The sequence below is a fragment of the Ascaphus truei genome, chromosome 11 (assembly GCF_040206685.1).
Source record: "Ascaphus truei isolate aAscTru1 chromosome 11, aAscTru1.hap1, whole genome shotgun sequence".
Taxonomy (NCBI): domain Eukaryota; kingdom Metazoa; phylum Chordata; class Amphibia; order Anura; family Ascaphidae; genus Ascaphus; species Ascaphus truei.
Window position 1 is genome coordinate 50,543,795 of NC_134493.1, and position 20,407 is coordinate 50,564,201.

General features: G+C 44.5%; 1 protein-coding gene across 9 annotated transcripts in view; it reads right to left on the minus strand.

Moving 5' to 3' along the window:
* UBN1 (ubinuclein 1) overlaps positions 1–20,407 on the minus strand; it is a 44,825-nt gene that overhangs the window by 5,379 nt on the left and 19,039 nt on the right. For 5 of the 9 annotated variants that reach the window (XM_075566166.1, XM_075566162.1, XM_075566163.1 and 2 more), the window contains exons 9-17: positions 19,444–19,514; positions 18,645–18,774; positions 11,403–11,521; positions 10,308–10,430; positions 6,605–6,748; positions 5,046–5,096; positions 2,923–2,965; positions 1,774–2,835; positions 432–681 (exon numbers count right to left, since the gene is read on the minus strand). In XM_075566166.1, coding sequence (XP_075422281.1) covers positions 432–681; positions 1,774–2,835; positions 2,923–2,965; positions 5,046–5,096; positions 6,605–6,748; positions 10,308–10,430; positions 11,403–11,521; positions 18,645–18,774; positions 19,444–19,514 — 1,993 coding nt within the window. The other 4 variants (XM_075566167.1, XR_012787434.1, XM_075566168.1 and 1 more) reach the window with 4 other exon arrangements.

Sequence of the window (20,407 nt, forward strand, 5' to 3'; positions counted from 1 at the left end):
TAGATGAATGTATAAGGCTGACACAGAGAAATATGTGTAAATTTTATTATACTCACACCAGGGAATATGTGCATCCAGTTTGCCTCTATAGTAAAGGTAACTATGATACTGGCTTTAGCCAGATTTTAATTGCACTACTCACATAAGCTCATGCTTTATTTAACCTCTTCAGGGCTTTCAAACTTTTTCCACCAGTCCATGGGACAACTATTACATATATATAGTGGATTTACCTGCATTATGGGTATGCCTTGACGTGGCATGCAGGCGTACAAATGCTTTGGCCAAAGGGTTTAACAAAATACTCTTTCATGAGATTATTATTTTATTTTAGCTTAATTGGTAGGAGCGCAGGAATCGTTTTATATATATATATATATATAACCACACATACGTTGCCTTATTTAGTATATATGGATCAGATTGCTTACTTCGTGGGAGTCCGTGATGGAAGGTGCCTGGGGCTGGCCCCGTCACAATGGCGTCCTTTGAGACTCCAGCTTTGGGCGTGGGGTCGGCGGTGAAGGAGATAACGTGGAGTGGGAAGGTGTGCATGGGGGATAGGAGTCCCAGGGGGGCAGGTCCCTGGAGATTCCCCCCGTTGGGTTTGTACGATTGTGTCAGCACGGTCAGAGATGGAGAGACCGTGAGGAGCGGGGAGCCTGTGCTGCCTTTTGGTGACTGTTAGGAGGACACAAGAGAAAAGTTAATGAAGTAGTACCCAACCTGCTCTGTACTTCCTAAAAGCTGCAATCCAGATACCAGAACCCGCTGGTTTCCCCTACCTAAACCGTGTTCTACCGGCGTTACAATCGCCCAATTGGGTTGTCCACCAGGCAAGAATACGTGGCCCTTCTATTGGTGACCCCAGCAACCTCTTCTTTTTAGAATCTACAAAAAACATGTATTCATTTTAACCAAAACCAGAGGGTCCCAGGAGGTTGGGGGACCAAGAATTAGCTCCAATTCAGGGAAGCTTTTTTTACTACCCACATCTGACACCTATTAATTACCATTAAGTCATTTGTAAACATGGGGAGTTAAGACTTGGGTGCAGTTTGGTTCTCTCAGGCTGCTCCGTTGTTTCAGTTTGCACAGTCAGAGCCTCCCACTGTTCTGTTCCGATCCCCAGACCTGTACTGCCTCTCTGATAAAGACAGTGTGGGCTAGGGGTTAAGAAATAACTTGATTGCCAAAGACCCCCACACTCAGGAGGCCCACCCAAAATATAATTTGTACATAATGTCCAAATTGTTGCTTCTAACATGGCTTAGTAAATATGCCCCCTATGTCCCATTCAAGTGAATGGTCTGTAAGGTGACTTCCTGCAGGTAAGGTGTCTTATACAGTCGAACTTTTTAGTATATACGACCCTTTGTGTCCAGACTGTTGCAAAACCCTTTCTGATAATGCAGACTCCACACTTAATCAAGAGACCCACTCCCTGTTTAGAAATGTCATGATATCAAAGACAACCTATTTATATTGGGACCCATGCACAATGCAGAAACATCCTTCTTGTTGCAGAGACCATTCCCAAACTGAAGAAACGTATGTTCCTATGCTACAGACACTACCCACATACTGTATATACTTTCCGTGATTCTGGCCTGGAACTGGCTCCCCATAGACATGTAGGAACACCAAAAATATGAAAGCACTAGGAGGAGAATTAGAAAACAAGGACTGCACTGACGTAAAAAATAAAATGGAGTCGGGTTGCCATAAATTTGGGCATGGAGCAGTATATGCCCCATCAGGTGGTGCACTTACATTGACGGACGGAGATGCGGTGCTGCCCCCCACTCTGGCAACCATTGAAGAGGTCAGCAGCTTGGCCACTCCCTGGGTCCCTCCTCCTGAGTCTTGAGGTGCCACCAGCGTCAGCTTCTGAGGAGGGTGAGAAGGCTTCTTAGCTGGGGCAGCAGTAGGATTACGTGGGAGACTTGGAGATGGGTTTAGCGTGGCAGTTGGACCAGGGTTCTGGCCACTAGCACTTCCTGAGTTACCGCTGGCAGGAGCCGGGTGTCTGGGCGCCTGGGGCCTGTATACTTGTTGCCCCGTGCTGGCATTGCCTGGGTGCTTGCCAACAAAGCCAGGTGATATCAAGGGCTTGTGAAGGTTGCTTGGAGAGGATGGTGTTGGGTGAAAGCTCTGGGACTTCGAAGGAGGTTTGGCTTGTGGGGTAAGGGGCCGTTGAGCTGACGGAACGGCACTCCTAGGGCTCCCGCCGTAGGTGGGGTGGGGGAAGCTTCCCTTGGTGTGCTGGCTGCTTATTTGGTAAAGCTTTACAGAGGGCTGCAAGATGGGACTGGTGAGCTGGGCAGGTTTTGCTTGCCCATGGAGATTTTGCTTTTGCTTCCCCTGGTGGACGTCAGAGGAGGGCTTTGCACAGAGGCTGGAGATGCCCAACTTCTTCTCCGCCACCAACGTAACAGACTGATCGACCATGAACCCTCGAGGTGACTGCTGGGCACTGGTGGGGGTAGGTGAAGAAGGTGGCAGGCATGGCTTTCTCTTTTCCTCCACTGTGGTCGGCTTCTCAGAAGAGAACGCTCGAGGGGAGGGGAAGTCAAAGCCGAGACTTCCCGAGCGGCTGGCGAGAGCTGTCAAATGCTCCGACACAGTGTCGAGAGATGGGGGGTTGTGGATGAGATCTCCATCTAGAGAGTTGTCCTGGGTGTAGGTGGAGAGGGGAGACACTCTGGAGGGGGAAGGCGAGGTGGTGGGGGTAGGAACCGAAGTATCCTTGGTTATAATGGATATTGTTGAAACCGCTCCTGGAGCCTCAGTTGGTGGAGACCCCGCCTTCTTGTCATGCTTGTTAGAAGAGTCCTAGAACGGAAAAGGAAGATGTGATAAAGAAAGGGCACTGCTGGGTGGGTAGCCGGTATCACTGCTGTGAGTAAGAGCTTACTTTACCTTTACTTTCACCTTCTGCAGAGCCACTGCTTTGTTTTTGAGCCTGTGTAAGGAAGCAGACAGATGTTATAACAGATAAACAGGTTGCTGTGTTTTTGTGGTGAGGGTTCTGGGACAAGGAGGGCCTCAGAGCAGAGAGAAAGGTGTGTGACCAGGATGGGTGGGATAACACAGCCTACACACAAAGTTCTTAAAACAATTTTAATGAGCTCGATAATATCTACATTTTATCACTTTTTATGACCGAAGTCAAGATTGTGGTAATAACTTACCGAGTGCAATATTTTACCCGTAGTCGTGATGTGAAATTAACGCAACCGTTAATTTCTGCATCGCGATCAGTAATGCTAGTGATCAATTTCTACCACAGGTTTCTGCAATATAAATTATATCAGAACACTGATGGGAGAAGGAGCGGTTCAGTGAGTAAAGACACTGACTGGTTCAATTCCCGGTGTCGGCTCCTTGTGACCATGGGCAAGTCACTTTATCTCCCTGTGCCTCAGACATCTAAAAACATAGATTGTAAGCTCCACGGGGCAGTGACCTGTGCCTGCAAAATATCTCTGTAAAGTGCTAGTGCTAAAACTAGCAGCGCTATACAAGAACATGCTATTATTATTATTATTATTATTATTAACACAATGGTAGAAGTTACATTACCCCTTTGATGCTGGTAGCTACCAAGGTGTGTGTATGTATATAAAATATACAGTTGCTATATGCTTTACTGTGGAGGGTTTTTGTCACTTTTTTACCCACCACAACCTTAATAAGTGTGGTAAATATAAATATATATTTATACACAGACACACATACACACATACACACACAATGTGAACATGCCTTTTTTGTAGAAAAAAGAAGAACAGTGCACGACTCTCATAGTGTATTAAATGAAATTATATTGAAGTCAGGTGAAAGTGGTAAGTAACGCACGTACATCAATACTTATAACAATAGGCAATACATGTATTTTGGCCCGTTACCAGCACCGCACTGCAGGTCCCCTCATCCAATGGACGTCCTACTAAATTGTTATATATAGCATTTATTTGTTTAACACGCATATTTACACAGTTGAAGGGTTAATTTGATTTATTTACTATATATCACTTATCACAATTAGTTGCGCAGATCTGTCACTTCAGTTTTCACTATGTCTTTTTGTAATTTGGAATTCACCATTTGGCGAATAGGGCTATGTGTTTTACACAACTTCTGAGACCATTTCTATTCTAAGGGTTGACGATAGAAGTATCTTATTTATTTTACACACACTTTTTGGGGTTGCCTCTCTGGGTTCACGGTTTGCCTATGCACATTTGAAGATTTATAGTTCTACACACTAGTTTCACTATTATCTAATTGTTCCACTTGATTACTTTTTGTGGGAGCGCCACCCTAGAAGTTTTTTGGGGAATAGAGCTGTTGGCCATTAGTCAAGAGCGGTGGGGGTGGGGTAGGTTTGTTGGGGGTGGTGGTAACTTAAAGTTAATATTAACCCCTTTGAAGCCGTTATTGATTAGCTAGTCATGGAAACCCGTGACTAGCTGAGCACTTGGGGGTTAATATGTACTGTAATGTTTTTTATTTTCATCCCCTATTCCGTGCTGTTTTGGGATATCTTGCTCAGCTTTATAATGGTCAATATATTGGTCATTATATACATAAGCCAGACAGGGCTAACGCCAGCCTGGAGTAGGTAACAAAATGCAGTATTTTGGGGCGCTACCTGCGGTTTCGATCAATATCGGGACTTGTTGCATTGCATCAACATGACAAAATGTGCAGTTTTTAGTCATTTTGATGGCAATCCTGATATTTTTAGCAACCGCGGTAAAAAATGGGTTATTTTCAGTTGTGTAACGTCGATGTGTTGCACCATAAAAATAACAAATTTTTTGCTTAGCGGAACTTGATGAATCCAGGCCTTACAGCTGCATGTGTGAGAAAGATAATAGTAGGGGTGTTAGACACTGCGCAGGGTGTGCGTGTGTTAAGTACTGGTGTAACCATCGAGCTACACTGTAGGTGTCTATGAGGAGTAGTGGTGTAATACTTAAAGCTGGTTGTGTGACATAAGTAGGGGTGAAACATTCAGACGTGTGTTAGATACTCACATAATGGAACCGAGCTGCTGGTAAACATGTCTGCTCTCCTTATAGAGTGTTCTGTAAGGGAAACACAGGACATGAATACACATCATAAACCTTGCACCTCAACTTGAATACAATACAACATCCAAGATTTGCAGATAAAGTTGTGTTTTATCGGAGTTATCCGATGTGCACAGCAATGGCAGTTACAAAGGGTCACTGGTCAGATCCTATGACCTGTGCTAGTTTATGATTACTAATATTATTGTGGACCTGACACATTGTCACTTCCTTTAGGTGCCTCGCTAGGCACCACATGGTTGTCCAACTATTAAGTATGAATAATCGACACTGAAAATGTGTTTAAAATACTAATGCTTGGAAGAAGCTCTCAATCCTGTTCCAAGAAAAGATCCCTAAAGAAACATTTTTCAATTGGGAGGAGGTGCCATAAAGCTAACATTTTATGTTTCAAGTATCATCATTTAAATTCGTGGACTGGTCCAACCAATCAGGGAAACCTTCAACTAGGTAGCAACCAGATCAACCCCTTAACAACAGAAACCCCACAAGCTGAATTGTATTATTTTTAGTTGGGAAGCCCCCCGCTCCAAAGATACTAACCGGTATTCTTCCTCCCTCCAGGGTAAACAAAATGGCAAATACATCTCACCGGACCTGCTGGCCAACAGGAAGCTGCATAATCATTGATTGCGACTTCCTGTTGTGCAGCCAATAAAACTGCCTCAGGAAATACTGGTATCTTGGGAACTGAAGGTTCCCAGGGCTAAAACATGCCAAGTTCAGAACCGGAGGAGCCCTGGTTCAAATTCTATAATTACAATGAAAATAAAATGTAGGCCGGGTTGGTGCTTTATCTCCATCCCACTCATAGGGCGTTACTCATTGAACTGTAAAAGTGTCAATTGGGTACAGTTACATAGTCGAATAGATGGACATCTGTCTTTTTGTCAATCTACTGTAACCTTTGTAAAATTCTAACGGGGTGAGATACTCATCCTATATTTGCATTTACATTGATCCAAAGGATGCAAAAAAAAAAAAAAATACTATTTGGCAATTATGTCTCATAAGAGGAAAACAAAATCCTTCCTGACTCCAGTTATGGCAATCAGATTTTTCCCTTGATCAAAACTCTTCCTATGTTTAACTTATGCAGAATATCCCTGTATATACTTCCTTTCTAAAAAGGATGTCTAAGCTTTTCTGAAAAATATTGTATCTGCCATCAGTCCCCATGGGTAGTAAATTCCCAATTTCACTGCGTTTACTAAAAATAACCCTTTGCTTTGATGCTGGTGAAATCTCTTTTCTTCCAGTCTCAAGGGATGATAACCCAGAGTCATATCCTTGTAATCAAACGATCCCTTGAGAGTTACGTGTATAAACCTTGAATATATTTGTGTTTAGTAATTAAATCCCATTTTAGATGCCCGTTTTGTAATATGAAACAATCCTAATTTGAGCAATCTTTCCTCAGAAATGTCATACATTGCACCCCCTTTAATAATCTGCTGCCTGTTCTCTGTATGCTCTTATTCTGCGCCTGTGTGCTCACGCACCGGGCCTGCATCCAGCCTCGGGGCCACAGAGGTTTGACATCTGCATCCAGAAAGGATTTGAGATAATCCTCCAGACTCTGCATACCGCTTCGTTCTGGCTCGTACATATCGACCTTGATACGGACCAGCTGGCACAGCAGCTGCCTGTGTAAACAACAGAGGGAGAGATAAAAGACAGCGTGTGTAAGAAGGGGGTTGATATTTTATGTTTGTCACACTATACACACATACATATATACACACATACATATATATACACACACACACATAGTAACAGAGACTAGGCACTCGTAGGTCTTTTATAAAGATACAAAAATAAAATCAACGTTTCGGTTCTTAACGTTGATATTTCTGTAATAAACTTGTTTGCATCTTTATAAAGACCTGTGAGTGCCTAGTCTATTACTATATGAATTACCTGTTTATTTAGAGCAACCAGGCAACTTACACTTGATTATGGCAGTGCCGCGTGCACACACGCACACCTTCCTCACCTAGCATTGCCCCTTCCTTCTTACTTCCTCACCTAGCATTGCCCCTTCCTTCTCACTTCCTCACCTAGCATTGCCCCTTCCTTCTCACTTCCTCACCTAGAATTGCCCCTTCCTTCTCACTTCCTCACCTTCGCAGTGCCCCTTCCTTCTCACTTCCTCACCTAGCTGTGCCCCTTCCTTCTCACTTCCTCACCTAGCTGTGCCCCTATTTCCCTAAAGGATCATTTTGCTCTGTGTTTGAACCAGACGTCCTAACCCCTCGCTTACATCTAACGCCGATGTTCAGAGATAAGAGAGTAAAGGTGTATAGTATGTTTAAAAAAATTGTAATACCCATTGAAACAAAAGACCTTCAAACGTATTTATCACTTCTGACTAAATGTCATGTACAGTAGTTGTGCCCTTCGCAATTTACTACATCTGTTAAACAGATATCAAAAATATTGCAGCGTAATATACTAATTAATAATTATCCTGGAATACATTATATTTATTTTCTCTCTACTTCTCTTTTATTCTCAGTTCTCCACTCTTGTCCTTTCCCATTCCAGCTCTCCCAATCCTGCCCATTCCAGCTCTCCCAATCCTGCCCATTCCAGCTCTCCCAATCCTGCCCATTCCAGCTCTCCCAATCCTGCCCATTCCAGCTCTCCCAATCCTGTCCTTTCCCATTCCAGCTCTCCCAATCCTGCCCATTCCAGCTCTCCCAATCCTGCCCATTCCAGCTCTCCCAATCCTGCCCATTCCAGCTCCCCCAATCCTGCCCATTCCAGCTCTCCCAATCCTGCCCATTCCAGCTCTCCCAATCCTGCCCATTCCAGCTCTCCCAATCCTGCCCATTCCAGCTCTCCCAATCCTGCCCATTCCAGCTCCCCCAATCTTGCCCATTCCAGCTCTCCCAATCCTGCCCATTCCAGCTCTCCCAATCCTGCCCATTCCAACTCCCCCAATCCTGCCCATTCCAGCTCTCACAATCCTGTCCATTCCCATTCCAGCTCTCCCAATCCTGTCCTTTCCCATTCCAGCTCTCCCAATTCTGCCCATTCCAGCTCTCCCAATCCTGCCCATTCCAGCTCTCCCAATCCTGTCCATTCCAGCTCTCCCAATCCTGCCCATTCCAGCTCTCCCAATCCTGCCCATTCCAGCTCTCCCAATCCTGCCCATTCCAACTCTCCCAATCCTGCCCATTCCAGCTCTCCCAATCCTGTCCATTCCAGCTCTCCCAATCCTGTCCTTTCCAATTCCAGCTCTCCCAATCCTGCCCGTTCCAGCTCTCCCAATCCTGCCCATTCCAGCTCTACCAATCCTGCCCATTCCAGCTCTCCCAATCCTGTCCATTCCAGCTCTCCCAATCCTGCCCATTCCAGCTCTCCCAATCCTGCCCATTCCAGCTCTCCCAATCCTGCCCATTCCAGCTCTCCCAATCCTGTCCATACCCATTCCAGCTCTCCCAATCCTGCCCATTCCAGCTCTTCCAATCCTGCCCATTCCAACTCTCCCAATCCTGCCCATTCCAGCTCTCCCAATCCTGTCCATGCCCATTCCAGCTCTCCCAATCCTGTCCATGCCCATTCCAGCTCTCTCAATCCTGTCCTTTCCCATTCCAGCTCTCTCAATCCTGTCCATACCCATTCCAGCTCTCCCAATCCTGTCCATTCCAGCTCTCCCAATCCTGTCCATTCCAGCTCTCCCAATCATGTCCATTCCAGCTCTCCCAATCCTGTCTATACCAATTCCAGCTCTCCCAATCCTGTCCATACCCATTCCAGCTCTCCCAATCCTGTCTATACCCATTCCAGCTCTCCCAATCCTGTCCATACCCATTCCAGCTCTCCCAATCATGTCCATTCCAGCTCTCCCAATCCTGTCCATACCCATTCCAGCTCTCCCAATCCTGTCCATACCCATTCCAGCTCTCCCAATCCTGTCCATTCCAGCTCTTCCTACCTAGACCTCTCACATTCCAGCTCTTCCAATCCTGTCCATACCCATTCCAGCTCTCCCAATCCTGCCCATTCCAGCTCTCCCAATCCTGTCCATACCCATTCCAGCTCTCCCAATCCTGTCCATACCCATTCCAGCTCTCCCAATCCTGTCCATACCCATTCCAGCTCTCCCAATCCTGCCCATTCCAGCTCTCCCAATCCTGCCCATTCCAGCTCTCCCAATCCTGTCCATTCCAGCTCTCCCAATCCTGCCCATTCCAGCTCTTCCTATCCTGTCCATGCCCATTCAAGCTCTCCCAATCCTGTCCATACCCATTCCAGCTCTCCCAATCCTGCCCATTCCAGCTCTTCCTATCCTGTCCATACCCATTCCAGCTCTCCCAATCCTGCCCATTCCAGCTCTCCCAATCCTGTCTATACCCATTCCAGCTCTCCCAATCCTGTCCATACCCATTCCAGCTCTCCCAATCCTGTCCATACCCATTCCAGCTCTCCCAATCCTGTCCATACCCATTCCAGCTCTCCCAATCCTGTCCATACCCATTCCAGCTCTCCCAATCCTGCCCATTCCAGCTCTTCCTACCTAGACCTCTCACATTCCAACTCTTCCAATCCTGTCCATACCCATTCCAGCTCTCCCAATCCTGTCCATACCCATTCCAGCTCTCCCAATCCTGCCCATTCCAGCTCTTCCTACCTAGACCTCTCACATTCCAGCTCTCCCAATCCTATCCATACCCATTCCAGCTCTCCCAATACTGTCCATACCCATTCCAGCTCTCCCAATCCTGTCCATAACCATTCCAGCTCTCCCAATCCTGCCCATTCCAGCTCTCCCAATCCTGCCCATTCCAGCTCTCCCAATCCTGCCCATTCCAGCCCATTCCAGCTCTTCCTATCCTGTCCATGCCCATTCCAGCTCTTCCAATCCTGTCCATGCCCATTCCAGCTCTTCCAATCCTGTCCATGCCCATTCCAGCTCTCCCAATCCTGTCCATTCCAGCTCTCCCAATCCTGTCCATGCCCATTCCAGCTCTCCCAATCCTGTCCATACCCATTCCAGCTCTCTCAATCCTGCCCATTCCAGCTCTCCCAATCCTGTCCATGCCCATTCCAGCTCTCCCAATCATGTCCATACCGATTCCAGCTCTCTCAATCCTGCCCATTCCAGCTCTTCCTACCTAGACCTCTCACATTCCAGCTCTCCCAATCCTGCCCATTCCAGCTCTTCCTACCTAGACCTCTCACATTCCAGCTCTTCACCTGATCTCCTCATTCCACTGGAACTTCTTGCGGGGTCCCGCTTGCTTCCTCCCACCCTTCTCTTCTTCCTCCTCATCCTCCGAGCCCAGCCGCTGCTCCTTCTCCTTGTCTTCTTCCAGCATCCTTATTGGGAAGAACACACGCAGGGGAAGAATAAAGAGCATCCACCCAAGGAGATCGTCGGTTAATCAATGTTTCTCGTCTCAATGTTTTATGGTCATATCTGCTGCTCTTATCTCTGTATTGTGTGTATGCTTAATACTCCTCTGAGACAACTCCATTGATACACAAAATCTGCATCCAGATCACAAAAAATGAAACACCCGTACTAATTTAACTCCTGAATCACAACTTTCTCCCTTAAAATCTATACAAAATGCTGCTATAATTATTTCACTTTCTTCCAGAAAAAAGTCTGCTTATCTCCTTTGTAAACCCCTCACATGGCTTCCCATAAAATCACCTACAAAGTTCACCGCACCTTCAAGGATCTACTGTAGACGTCTCTGCTTCTTCCTACATCCTAGCTTTGATCTCCCTCTCGTATACTTTTCTCATAACTTCACCTCACCTAAAACCTTTTCCCCACCCTGCCATGTGAAACTCCCTCGTAATACCTGTTCATCAAGCACCTTCTCTCACCACCATGTCAAACCTAAAAACACACCCACTGAATGAAGCATGGAGTCTGGACTCATCACCACTTCTCCCCACACCAACAGAGCCGCTTCCCAACCATTGTGGTCAAGCATTGCCACCCAATGCGCTTACTCTTTCCCCTACTGTATCGAAGTCTCCCAACATATCCTTTAGATTGTAAGCTCTGCAGGGCAGGTATTTTGTTTCCTATCATTCGCTTGTATGTTTCATGCACTTTTTCTGCTATTTCCACCTTTATTGTAATGTCCGATTTGTAAAGTACTTCTTACATTGCTGCCACTAAATGACAAAGGTTGCAGATTCCAATTGGACAACACCGTTGTAATGTAAAAAAAATCAAATAAAAATGGAGGGTGGGGAGGGAATTCAGTTTTGTCTTCCTGCTCAAGGAGAAGGTTTCAGTGTTTCATAGAGTTGAAACAGTGGGTCACTTACTTGGCATATTTTGCCTGGTTGTGCACCTGGCATTCCTCGTGGTACTTGCTTATCTGCTCTGGCATTGCTCTGGCCACAGCTTCTTTCAATTTCCGCAGAGGCTCCCTCAATCGGCCACCCTTAAAGTGAAGGAGACCCAGGCATGACATGGTTATAAGCAGAGGAGATAAGCCCTCGGCAAGGGTTGAATATAGGGTACAGTGTGCTCATTCATTTTGATTGTCTGGGTGTTGGGAGGTTATTTTATTGTCTGGTCTGTGAGCGATTGTAGTAGGTTTGGAAGTGCGAGTTAATTGCTCTCCTCCCTTTTACGAAGGAATCGGGAGCAAATTTACAGAGGAAGTAAAAGTGCAAAACATTTTTGGTAGGGATCTTTTGTAAACCACTAAATATTGTGAGACGGAGGAAGCGAAAACGACTTTTGCAAACGGTAAAGGCAACAAAACTAGGCCTTGTTTTAATTATGGGGTATTTTGCTCATCTGGACATGGACTGGGGTAATGAGATTAGAAGTACAGCTAAAGGAAACCGGTGGTTTTTGGATGTGCTAAAAGACAATTATATTACTTAAATTATTGAAGAATCAACTAGGAAAGGGGGCATCACATGGTCAAGTGATGAAACATTTGGGAAACTGATCATAACATGGTCTAATTTGAAGCAAAAAAATAAATAAATATATATATATATATTTTAACTTCGTATGGTAAAACCTATCCCTTGCTTCATTTTGGCATAGCCAGTATAACCAACCCCACACTGAAGAGACCCATTAAGGTCGAAACAGTCTGTCTGTGGGTGGGTTTACTGGCTATGCATCTTAACCCTGGCTGTGCTCAAAGCTGTGACCATGCAGCAAGCTTAAGCCTATAGGGAACCATGTTAATGGTTTTGAAGCAAAAGGTGGCACTGTGTGCTCATTTGCATGTCATTTCTCAGAATCCCTTGCTGCAGTGGAAGTGCTGTATGCTGGGTGATAATTGTGAAAGGTTTAATTTATGGTTTGACCTTTCTAGTGGCTTGTAGGAATCTAATAATTAATTCGCTAGTAGCTAGAGGTTTTTGAACTAGGACCCCCAATGCTGCAATCCCAGATTGGAGGAATTTCACGATACCGGCTATAGATATTTGACCTTCTTTTATCTGTTCAGGCCTACAACCTGTAAGAAACATACTGAACTCTGTAATATATTTCCGATATAGAGGTTTTTTTCTCTCGCTCCTAGCAAGTTATTCACTACTTTCTTTGGAGGTTCTTATCGACTTGGATATTTCTATCAATTTCCAAGCCATCAAAAGTACTTTTGCCAGATCTGGATGAAGGATTGGTCCTTGGAATAGGAAATATGGTATTGGAGGAAGAATCCATGGCTCCTCCATTGCCATATTTATGAGATCTGCAGAACATGCTCTCTTGGGCCAATTGGGAGCGATTATGACTGTGCCTTTTTCCTTGGCGATCCTTCTCAGAATTCTCGCCATCAGTAGTACTGGAGGGAAAGCATATACTACTTAGGTCAACAGGGCTGTTAGATCATCTATTTGGTGTGCACCTTCGCCCTAAGTTTTTAAAAGAACCTGGGACGTTATGTATTTTTTCTTACTGCCATTAGATCTATCTCTGGCACACCCCTGGCGATCACCAGCTGTTGAAACACCTTGTTGTTCAAACCCCTCCCCCCCCCCCCCCCCCCACTCTCCTGGATGTATTTTATTCCTGCTGAGAAAGTCAGCTTTTATATTTATTTCTTCTGCGACGTGGAGCCTTGCAATTTAGGGATTTAGAAGACATTCTCTGCCCAGTTTAGAAACTCTTTTGCCATCTTCTTTGCTTGCGAATGCCTGGTTTCCACCATGAAGGTTTATGTAAGCAGCAGCTGTTGGGTTGTTGTCTCTCACTGCCTTTTTTTGGATGTGGCAAATAGAAGTTTCCCACTGGAATAGCCTTCAAAGGAAACTTGAAGGATACCTGATTCAGTAAAAAGGTTACAGTTTATTAGAACGACATGTCAAACAGAGACCTCCTACGCATTTCTCACCCTTCAGTGCTTTGTCAAGGACCAAAAGCACCAAAGGGTGAGAGACGTGCAAGAGGTCTCTATGTTTGATGTGTTGTCGTTGTTTTAATAAACTGTAATCTTTTTACTGGACCTGGTCTTTTCAAGTTTCCTTTGAAGCTCTATTCCAGTGGGAGAGCTCGATTTGCTTAATTACTCAACTATGCTTCAAGGAAACACCGGCTGGAGATGCTGAGCTGCATCACGGAGTCACGGAAGCACAAACCACAGAATTTTCAGTCTGGGAAAGCAGTCCGAGTAAGGTAATATATTACACTCAAAATGACATATGATGGATCCCAATAGAGACTCGTTGATTGTTGTGGACAAATGCTCAGCACCCAGCACGGAACATTGAAATATAGGATGTTTGTAATGACCCGGGGTAGCACCTTTTTCTTTTTATGGATGTAACACGAACCTTTGCAATGCTGGGTTGATGGCTTTTAATTCTAACATGTTTGTGTAGTCGCTTTGACCGTCTTAAACCTAGAGGACCTGACAGAACACTTCATTGAGATGCGCACCACAACCTTTTGAGCTGGCACCCGTCGTGAAGACTATCCAGTGAGGGTCGTATAATAAACAGCCTTTGTTTAGGTTGCTTATATTTTCCCACCATAAAATGGAGTTTCTTGTTTTTTTCCGAATTTTTTATTAACTTCTACCGATCTTCTGAATTCTTGACCTCACTTCCAGGAAGTTATTTTCCAGAGGTCTCGTGTAGCGAAGTGTCCATGGAACTACCTCTTCTGTACAGCCCCAGTGTTCTCATTCAATCTAATGCTGTTGGTTTCAGCAGTTTTCTAAGGTAACAAGCAGCATCCATTATCTAGTGTACTTTTTCTTGCGGGAGCAGCGCTTTTCCCACGGCAGTAACTCTTAACAACTTTAGTTGCTGAACTGATACTAGCTGACTCTTTTCCCGGTTGATCAGCCACACATGCCTTCTCAATTCTCTTACCATTATATCTGTATGGTGACGGGTGATGGGTGACTTGACCGTGCCCTGGCTAGTTGGTTGTCCAGATATGGCCATATCCCAATTCGTTTTTTTTTCTCAGGTCTACTATAAATCACCACCAATGTTTTAGTGAATGTTCGTGGGGCTGTTGGGAGACCAAAAGGGAAGTGTCAAACTGGAAATGACAACCTTGGCTGCAGAACCTGAGGAATTTGTGGTGTGCCTTGAGAATAGGGTTTATATATATATATATATAATCGTAGATACACATCTTTCAAATCCACCGAGGTCAAGAAATTTCCCAGTTGAACAGCCTGAAGAATAGAGCACAATTCTTACATTTTACGTCTTTACTCTTATGAACTCGTTTACCCTAGTCTAGAATTGCCCTGTAATCTCCGGATGGTCTTTGAACCAGGAAGAATCTTGAATAGATGCCCTAGTTATTTTAATTTTAGTGGAACTTGAGAAATAACTCCTCCTTGCAGGAGATGGGGAACAATCTGGTCTAGTGCCTTGAACTCTGCCCTGTTTCTTGGAGCAGGGGCGTACCCCCCTTTTTTTTTACTACCTATAGCATCCATGAATCTGTAGTAGTTTGGACGAACTCCTTGATGAAGTTGGAAATCCTTTCCTCCAACTGCTATTTGGCTTGATGGTAGTGTCCTCCATTCTTCATTGGGCTTGGAATCTTGACTGGCCCCTAAATTTCTATCTTGGGAAACAAAAGAATTGAGACATTGGTCCACCACTGGACTGTCTCCCATAAGACCTCCCCAGTCTGTATGCCTTAGCTTCCCTAAATGACTGGGAAGAATATGCCAGAAATAATTTGATCCTGTAGAAGGTACTGGCTCTTTCCACCTGCAATTTTGTTGATTACTTTATTTAACCTGTCTCCAGACAGGATTTCGCCTGCGAAGGGCAGATCTCACAGTCTATTTTTTTAGAACGAATCTGTGGAACCCGACCTGAGCCATAGAGCTCTTCTGTTTGCCACTGTTCTTGTAGAGAGCTGTATCCCGCTGGTTCTCTAGACTGGGCAAAGTCCAGGGTCTGTTGCAGCTGATTAGGGAGTAACTTAATAAAAATCTTGCAAGTGATTGGCAGTAGACCGAATGGTCTGTAGTTCTTGAGGTCTTTTTTGTGGATGAAGATAACTATGGCATTGCTCCATTGCTTTGGAATTTTCCTGGTCTTCAAGCAGCATGTAGTGTTTTGTAAGGATTCTTTCTACTTTTCCCCCAGCTTCTTGCAAGGTTTCTGTTGTAATTTCATGTTCCCTGGGAGCCTTCCCATCAAGGGTGGCCAAAAATATGAATTACTTAAAAGCCATTGAAATGCGGCAGGAACAAGTGGTGTCCCGGCTCCCCTTCCAACCCGTTTGCGGCCGTGTCAGTGTATATCTGTGACACTCTGAGACACACACACCTGTCCCGTGTAATATGAAAGCAGGGATGGGCAAAGTTCTTGATTGCTCCAACTTGATCCTAGCTCTCGCGTGCGTCAACCACCCACTTTCTGCTCCAACCCCGCACCACACTAAGCAGCAGGAGGCTAATCTGTCAATTATTAAAGCAGACAGCATGAAACCTGCAGAGCACGGTTGGCGTTCACAGTGGTGACTGACAGGCCAGTCAGTGTGGTGCTCAGCACAGGCGCTTGGGGCTCAATTTTAGGCGCCCGGGCGACCAAGCTTCTGGGATTGTTCCACCCCTGCTTCCCTATTCTTCATAAATGTTACGGCTCTTGCTACTTCTTCTGTCCTCTTATGGATTATGCCCTCTGTCATCCGTGTTCCTGCACAATTTAATGTAGAAGACCGCAACTCTCTTAATGATAAGCGTACAGTCTTTTATTGTTGACCCATCGTCCTGTTTGAGTGCAATGACTTGCTTCTTCCCAACCATATGTCGTTGCTTTGTCTTCTTCAAGCTTTAGTTAGCTTCAATAGTCCTCACCGTATCAGTTACATTTTCTTACATCTTCGGTTAGAAGTTTGCAGATTTGTCTTGCATATTCAATTCTTATTTCCTTGCTTCCTTTCTTGTCATCTCCTCATTGTTTTATCTCATTGGATACTTTCTTATCCTGTTTTTTTGTTAGCAATTTCTCAATTTTTTTCTGCGCTTTCAACTACTGCACAACCTTCCCAAATGTTTGTTCATGTGTTCCCATGCATTTTGAGCAAACGAAAGCAATTTGTATGTTCTAGTTGAAGTTTTCTGCTGTTATTTTTGAGGCTATTGATGTTGATTAAAATAACAAATCGGTTGTCTTCCTAACTTCGTATGCATATGTAATTTGCAGCGAACCAAATCAGTGATCACTCCAAACGATTAAGGACTGTGCAATCTTTAATCACGTGTTTCTTGTTAGTTAGGACGTCGTCAATTTCATTCTTCATTCCTTTGGGTCCATTCAATGTCAATTTTCTATTTGGAATCATTTCTGTAGAATTAATGATGTAGAAGTTTTCTACAAATTCTACCAAATCGGTCTCCATGCTCATTCCTTGTTACCATAACAATACTTGCCAACTGACACTTTGTATTTCCCATGGGCACCATCTTTGCAGTGAAATCTCCCATAATAATCTTCAGGGGACAATTTCCTGTGTTTTTGAGTTGGATGATTTCATGGTAGAAGTCTTCCACGTCATTGTCTGTGTGACTTGATGTTGGGGCATAACCTTAATTTGATGCCTGTATCTCTTTGACAACCGAATGACAGTTCTAGCTGCTCTTTACAATGAGCTTTCATACCCCACCCACTATGTTGTTTTTCAATCTCGTTAACGATAAAGCCGACTTCACATAATCTTCCATTATCTGCACCTCTGTTATTGTATTGTAGGTCTTTATTTATATAGCGCCATTAATGTACATAGCGCTTCACAGTAGGAATACACAGGGTAAACAAATAAATAACAGATAATATAAATAACAACAGGTCATGGGAATAAGTGCTTCAGACATAAAAGTAACATTAAGGAAGATGAGTCCCTGCTCCGAGGAGCTTACAATCTAATTGGTAGGGAGAACGTACAGAGACAGTAGGAGGGCATTCTGCAGGGGCCAATTAAGCAAATGTGTTTTAAGGCGGGTCTTAAAGGTGGATAGAGAGGGTGCTAGTCAGGTATTGAGGGGAAGGGCATTCCAGAGGTGTGGAGCAGTCAGTGAGAAAGGTTTAAGGCGGGAGAGGGCATTAGATACAAAGGGGGTAGAAAGAAGACATCCTTGAGAAGAACGCAAGATATAGAACAGAGCTCAATGAGACCTTCATATTTTCTTCCAAGGCCAACAATATCCCATTTAATCTTATCACGTTTATCTTCCACTTCTTGCAGTGCTGCGTCACTGGAGACACCCGCAGTTGTAGGTAGCCACATTTAATTTTGAATGACAGCTTTTGTTAAACCTTCAGGGATTCTTAGCACCCTCTGCTTTCATGCCTTCTTCCTGAACGCCTTCAACCCCCGGGACAGTCCAGCCTCTGGAAAATGACTGCCAATGCTTTTTTAGGGGTTGACGCTTTACTTGCCATGTTGGCCTCATTTAATTTCCATGTTGGCAAGTACCTTTCCCCACTTTAGCCGAGTATATTGTTCAAGATTTCATGATATGGTTAAACCAACATGCCCAAATGCCACTATACATCTTCCTGAATACCTGTTTCACATTGAAGCAGTGAGATAAGCATTTGAGGGAAGGAAATATATGGAACGCTTCATGAATTTGCGTGCAAATATTATATATATATATATTTTATACACACAGGTCAGTTATTTGACGTACTTATTGAGAAACATGTAAAAAAAGTTAATACAATGAAATAATGAAGCTGCGTCTTCAGATTTTTCTCCCACACACTTAAAGGTATCGCTCAAAGTGAACTGGGATGTAGTAAGTCAGCTTAGCTTACAGGTGACCATGACTGGCCTGCCACTAGCAGAATGCAGACTAGTTTATGCCCTGTTTATATAAAATAGTAATTGGGGGGCGCTGATAATAGTGCTGTATTAGAGTCTGAGAAGCAGATTCAAATCTTCTCTTAATCCCCTTGAGACGATGAAAATGGCATTGCGATTTCTTAGTAACCTTGGGATTATTGGTATACATACATTCCATGTACCATATATTCCTGCAGTGTTAGCATGATGCAAGTAAAAGAATAATAGGCACCTCTTACGTGCATCTAGACTCGAGATGCTTGGCTCACCTGTTTGTGCAAGTGCAGACGGCTGGCCCATTTCACCAGAGTGTCTTTGCTGCAGGGGAGGATGGAGGAGAGGTGTGTGAACACTGCAGAGCGGAGCGAGGAGGTCAGATCCCGTGACAAGAGGTGAATACTGCAGGAAAGAATCATGGATAACTGAGTTAGTGCAGGTGAGAGCGCAGGGCTTCAATGCATGACTGTGCCCCAGGAAAGGGCAATGTGCTATGAGATGCTGGGTACACACAGTTCATGTAACCTATGTGTGTGTGTGGAGCTGGATCTGCACAACATGCTATGTGTGCACAGAAGGAGAGTGGAGATCGGCACAGGATACTGTGTGTATGTGCGCAGAGAGAAGTGAAGATCAGCACACAGTTGGGGAGCTGGGATCAACATAGGATGCCGTGTGTGTGTTTGTGTAGTGAAGAAGCTGTGATCAGCATAGGATGCCGTGTGTGTTTGTGTAGGGAAGAAGCTGTGATCAGCATAGGATGCTGTGTGTGTGTTTGTGTAGGGAAGAAGCTGTGATCAGCATAGGATGCTGTGTGTTAGTGTGAGTACATGATGTGTTGTGCATGTACAGGGGGAGCAGGCGGCAGCATAAGTTGTGTGCACGCACAAAAGGGGAACTTGAATCACCACATGTGTGGGAGCAGAGGGATCCAGGATCCTGTATGTGTAGGGCAGCCGATTAGAAGATGAAGAAACGTGCATGCACAGACGAGTGAGGTGGGAATAATAAAGGATGCAGTGTGTCAGACGATGCAGGGATTGGTATGGGATGTGGGAGGTAGATACGCACTCGAGCAGAGCACTGTTCATCTCCTGAGTAAACAATATGGTTTTCCTTTCACCCTCTGATGCTTTGACAGCCTGAAAAAGATTGGAGAAATATAAGACAATCAAGCTCAAAGTTACTAAGTGGCCTTAAAGGGGCAATCCCTCTTAGGACCAAGGTGTACTAAACAGCAGTGATATGTTTAAGGGGTTACATCAAGGTGATTTGATTTTTTTTTTAGAGAAATGACACGTACAGATGAAAGTCAGCCTTACTTTCCTCGATGCCACAGAACTACGTGGGAACTTGACCACGGCATAACCCGTAATCGGGGATTAATGCCGCATGGCGGAAACAGGGAAGACTGGCCTGCCCACATTCCATAGCAGCTCAGAGGAAGGTAAGTTCAGCTTCACCTGTATATGTAGTTTAAAATTATTTCAAAATAAGTCGGTTTGTAAACATGGCGAAGGGGGGGAGGGTTAATTACTTGGTTTCCGTTTGTTTGATGTCACTGTGTTCAGACAAGAGTTTGCACAAGTAAAAACCCCTTTCTTCCGCTGTCCCTTTATTGGCTCTCTGATAAGTAAACGGGTAAAGAAAATACTTGATTGATAAAAACTCCCCTAGTCAGAAGCCCTAAGAAATTACATTTGTAATGATCAGATAAACAAAACCAGCCACACAATTCCTTCTGGCATGGTTAGGTTTTTTTTAAGGAAGCCAATTAAACTGTAAAATGGTTTAGAAAAGTTTGCTATTTGTTCTGGGATTGCACCTTAAGACTGAAAGCCATAGATATGTTTAGCTGAGCTAATTACAAAATGTATTCCGAGCCATTCTGAAAAGTTAAAAAGTTGCCCTACATTTCAATTGACTGAACCCGTATATGGCGAGGAGGAGGGCGATTGCCAAACTTGTTGGGACTCTGATAAGGTGATCATATTTATGCATTTCCCGTCTATGTGACAGCATTGATAACTTAGTG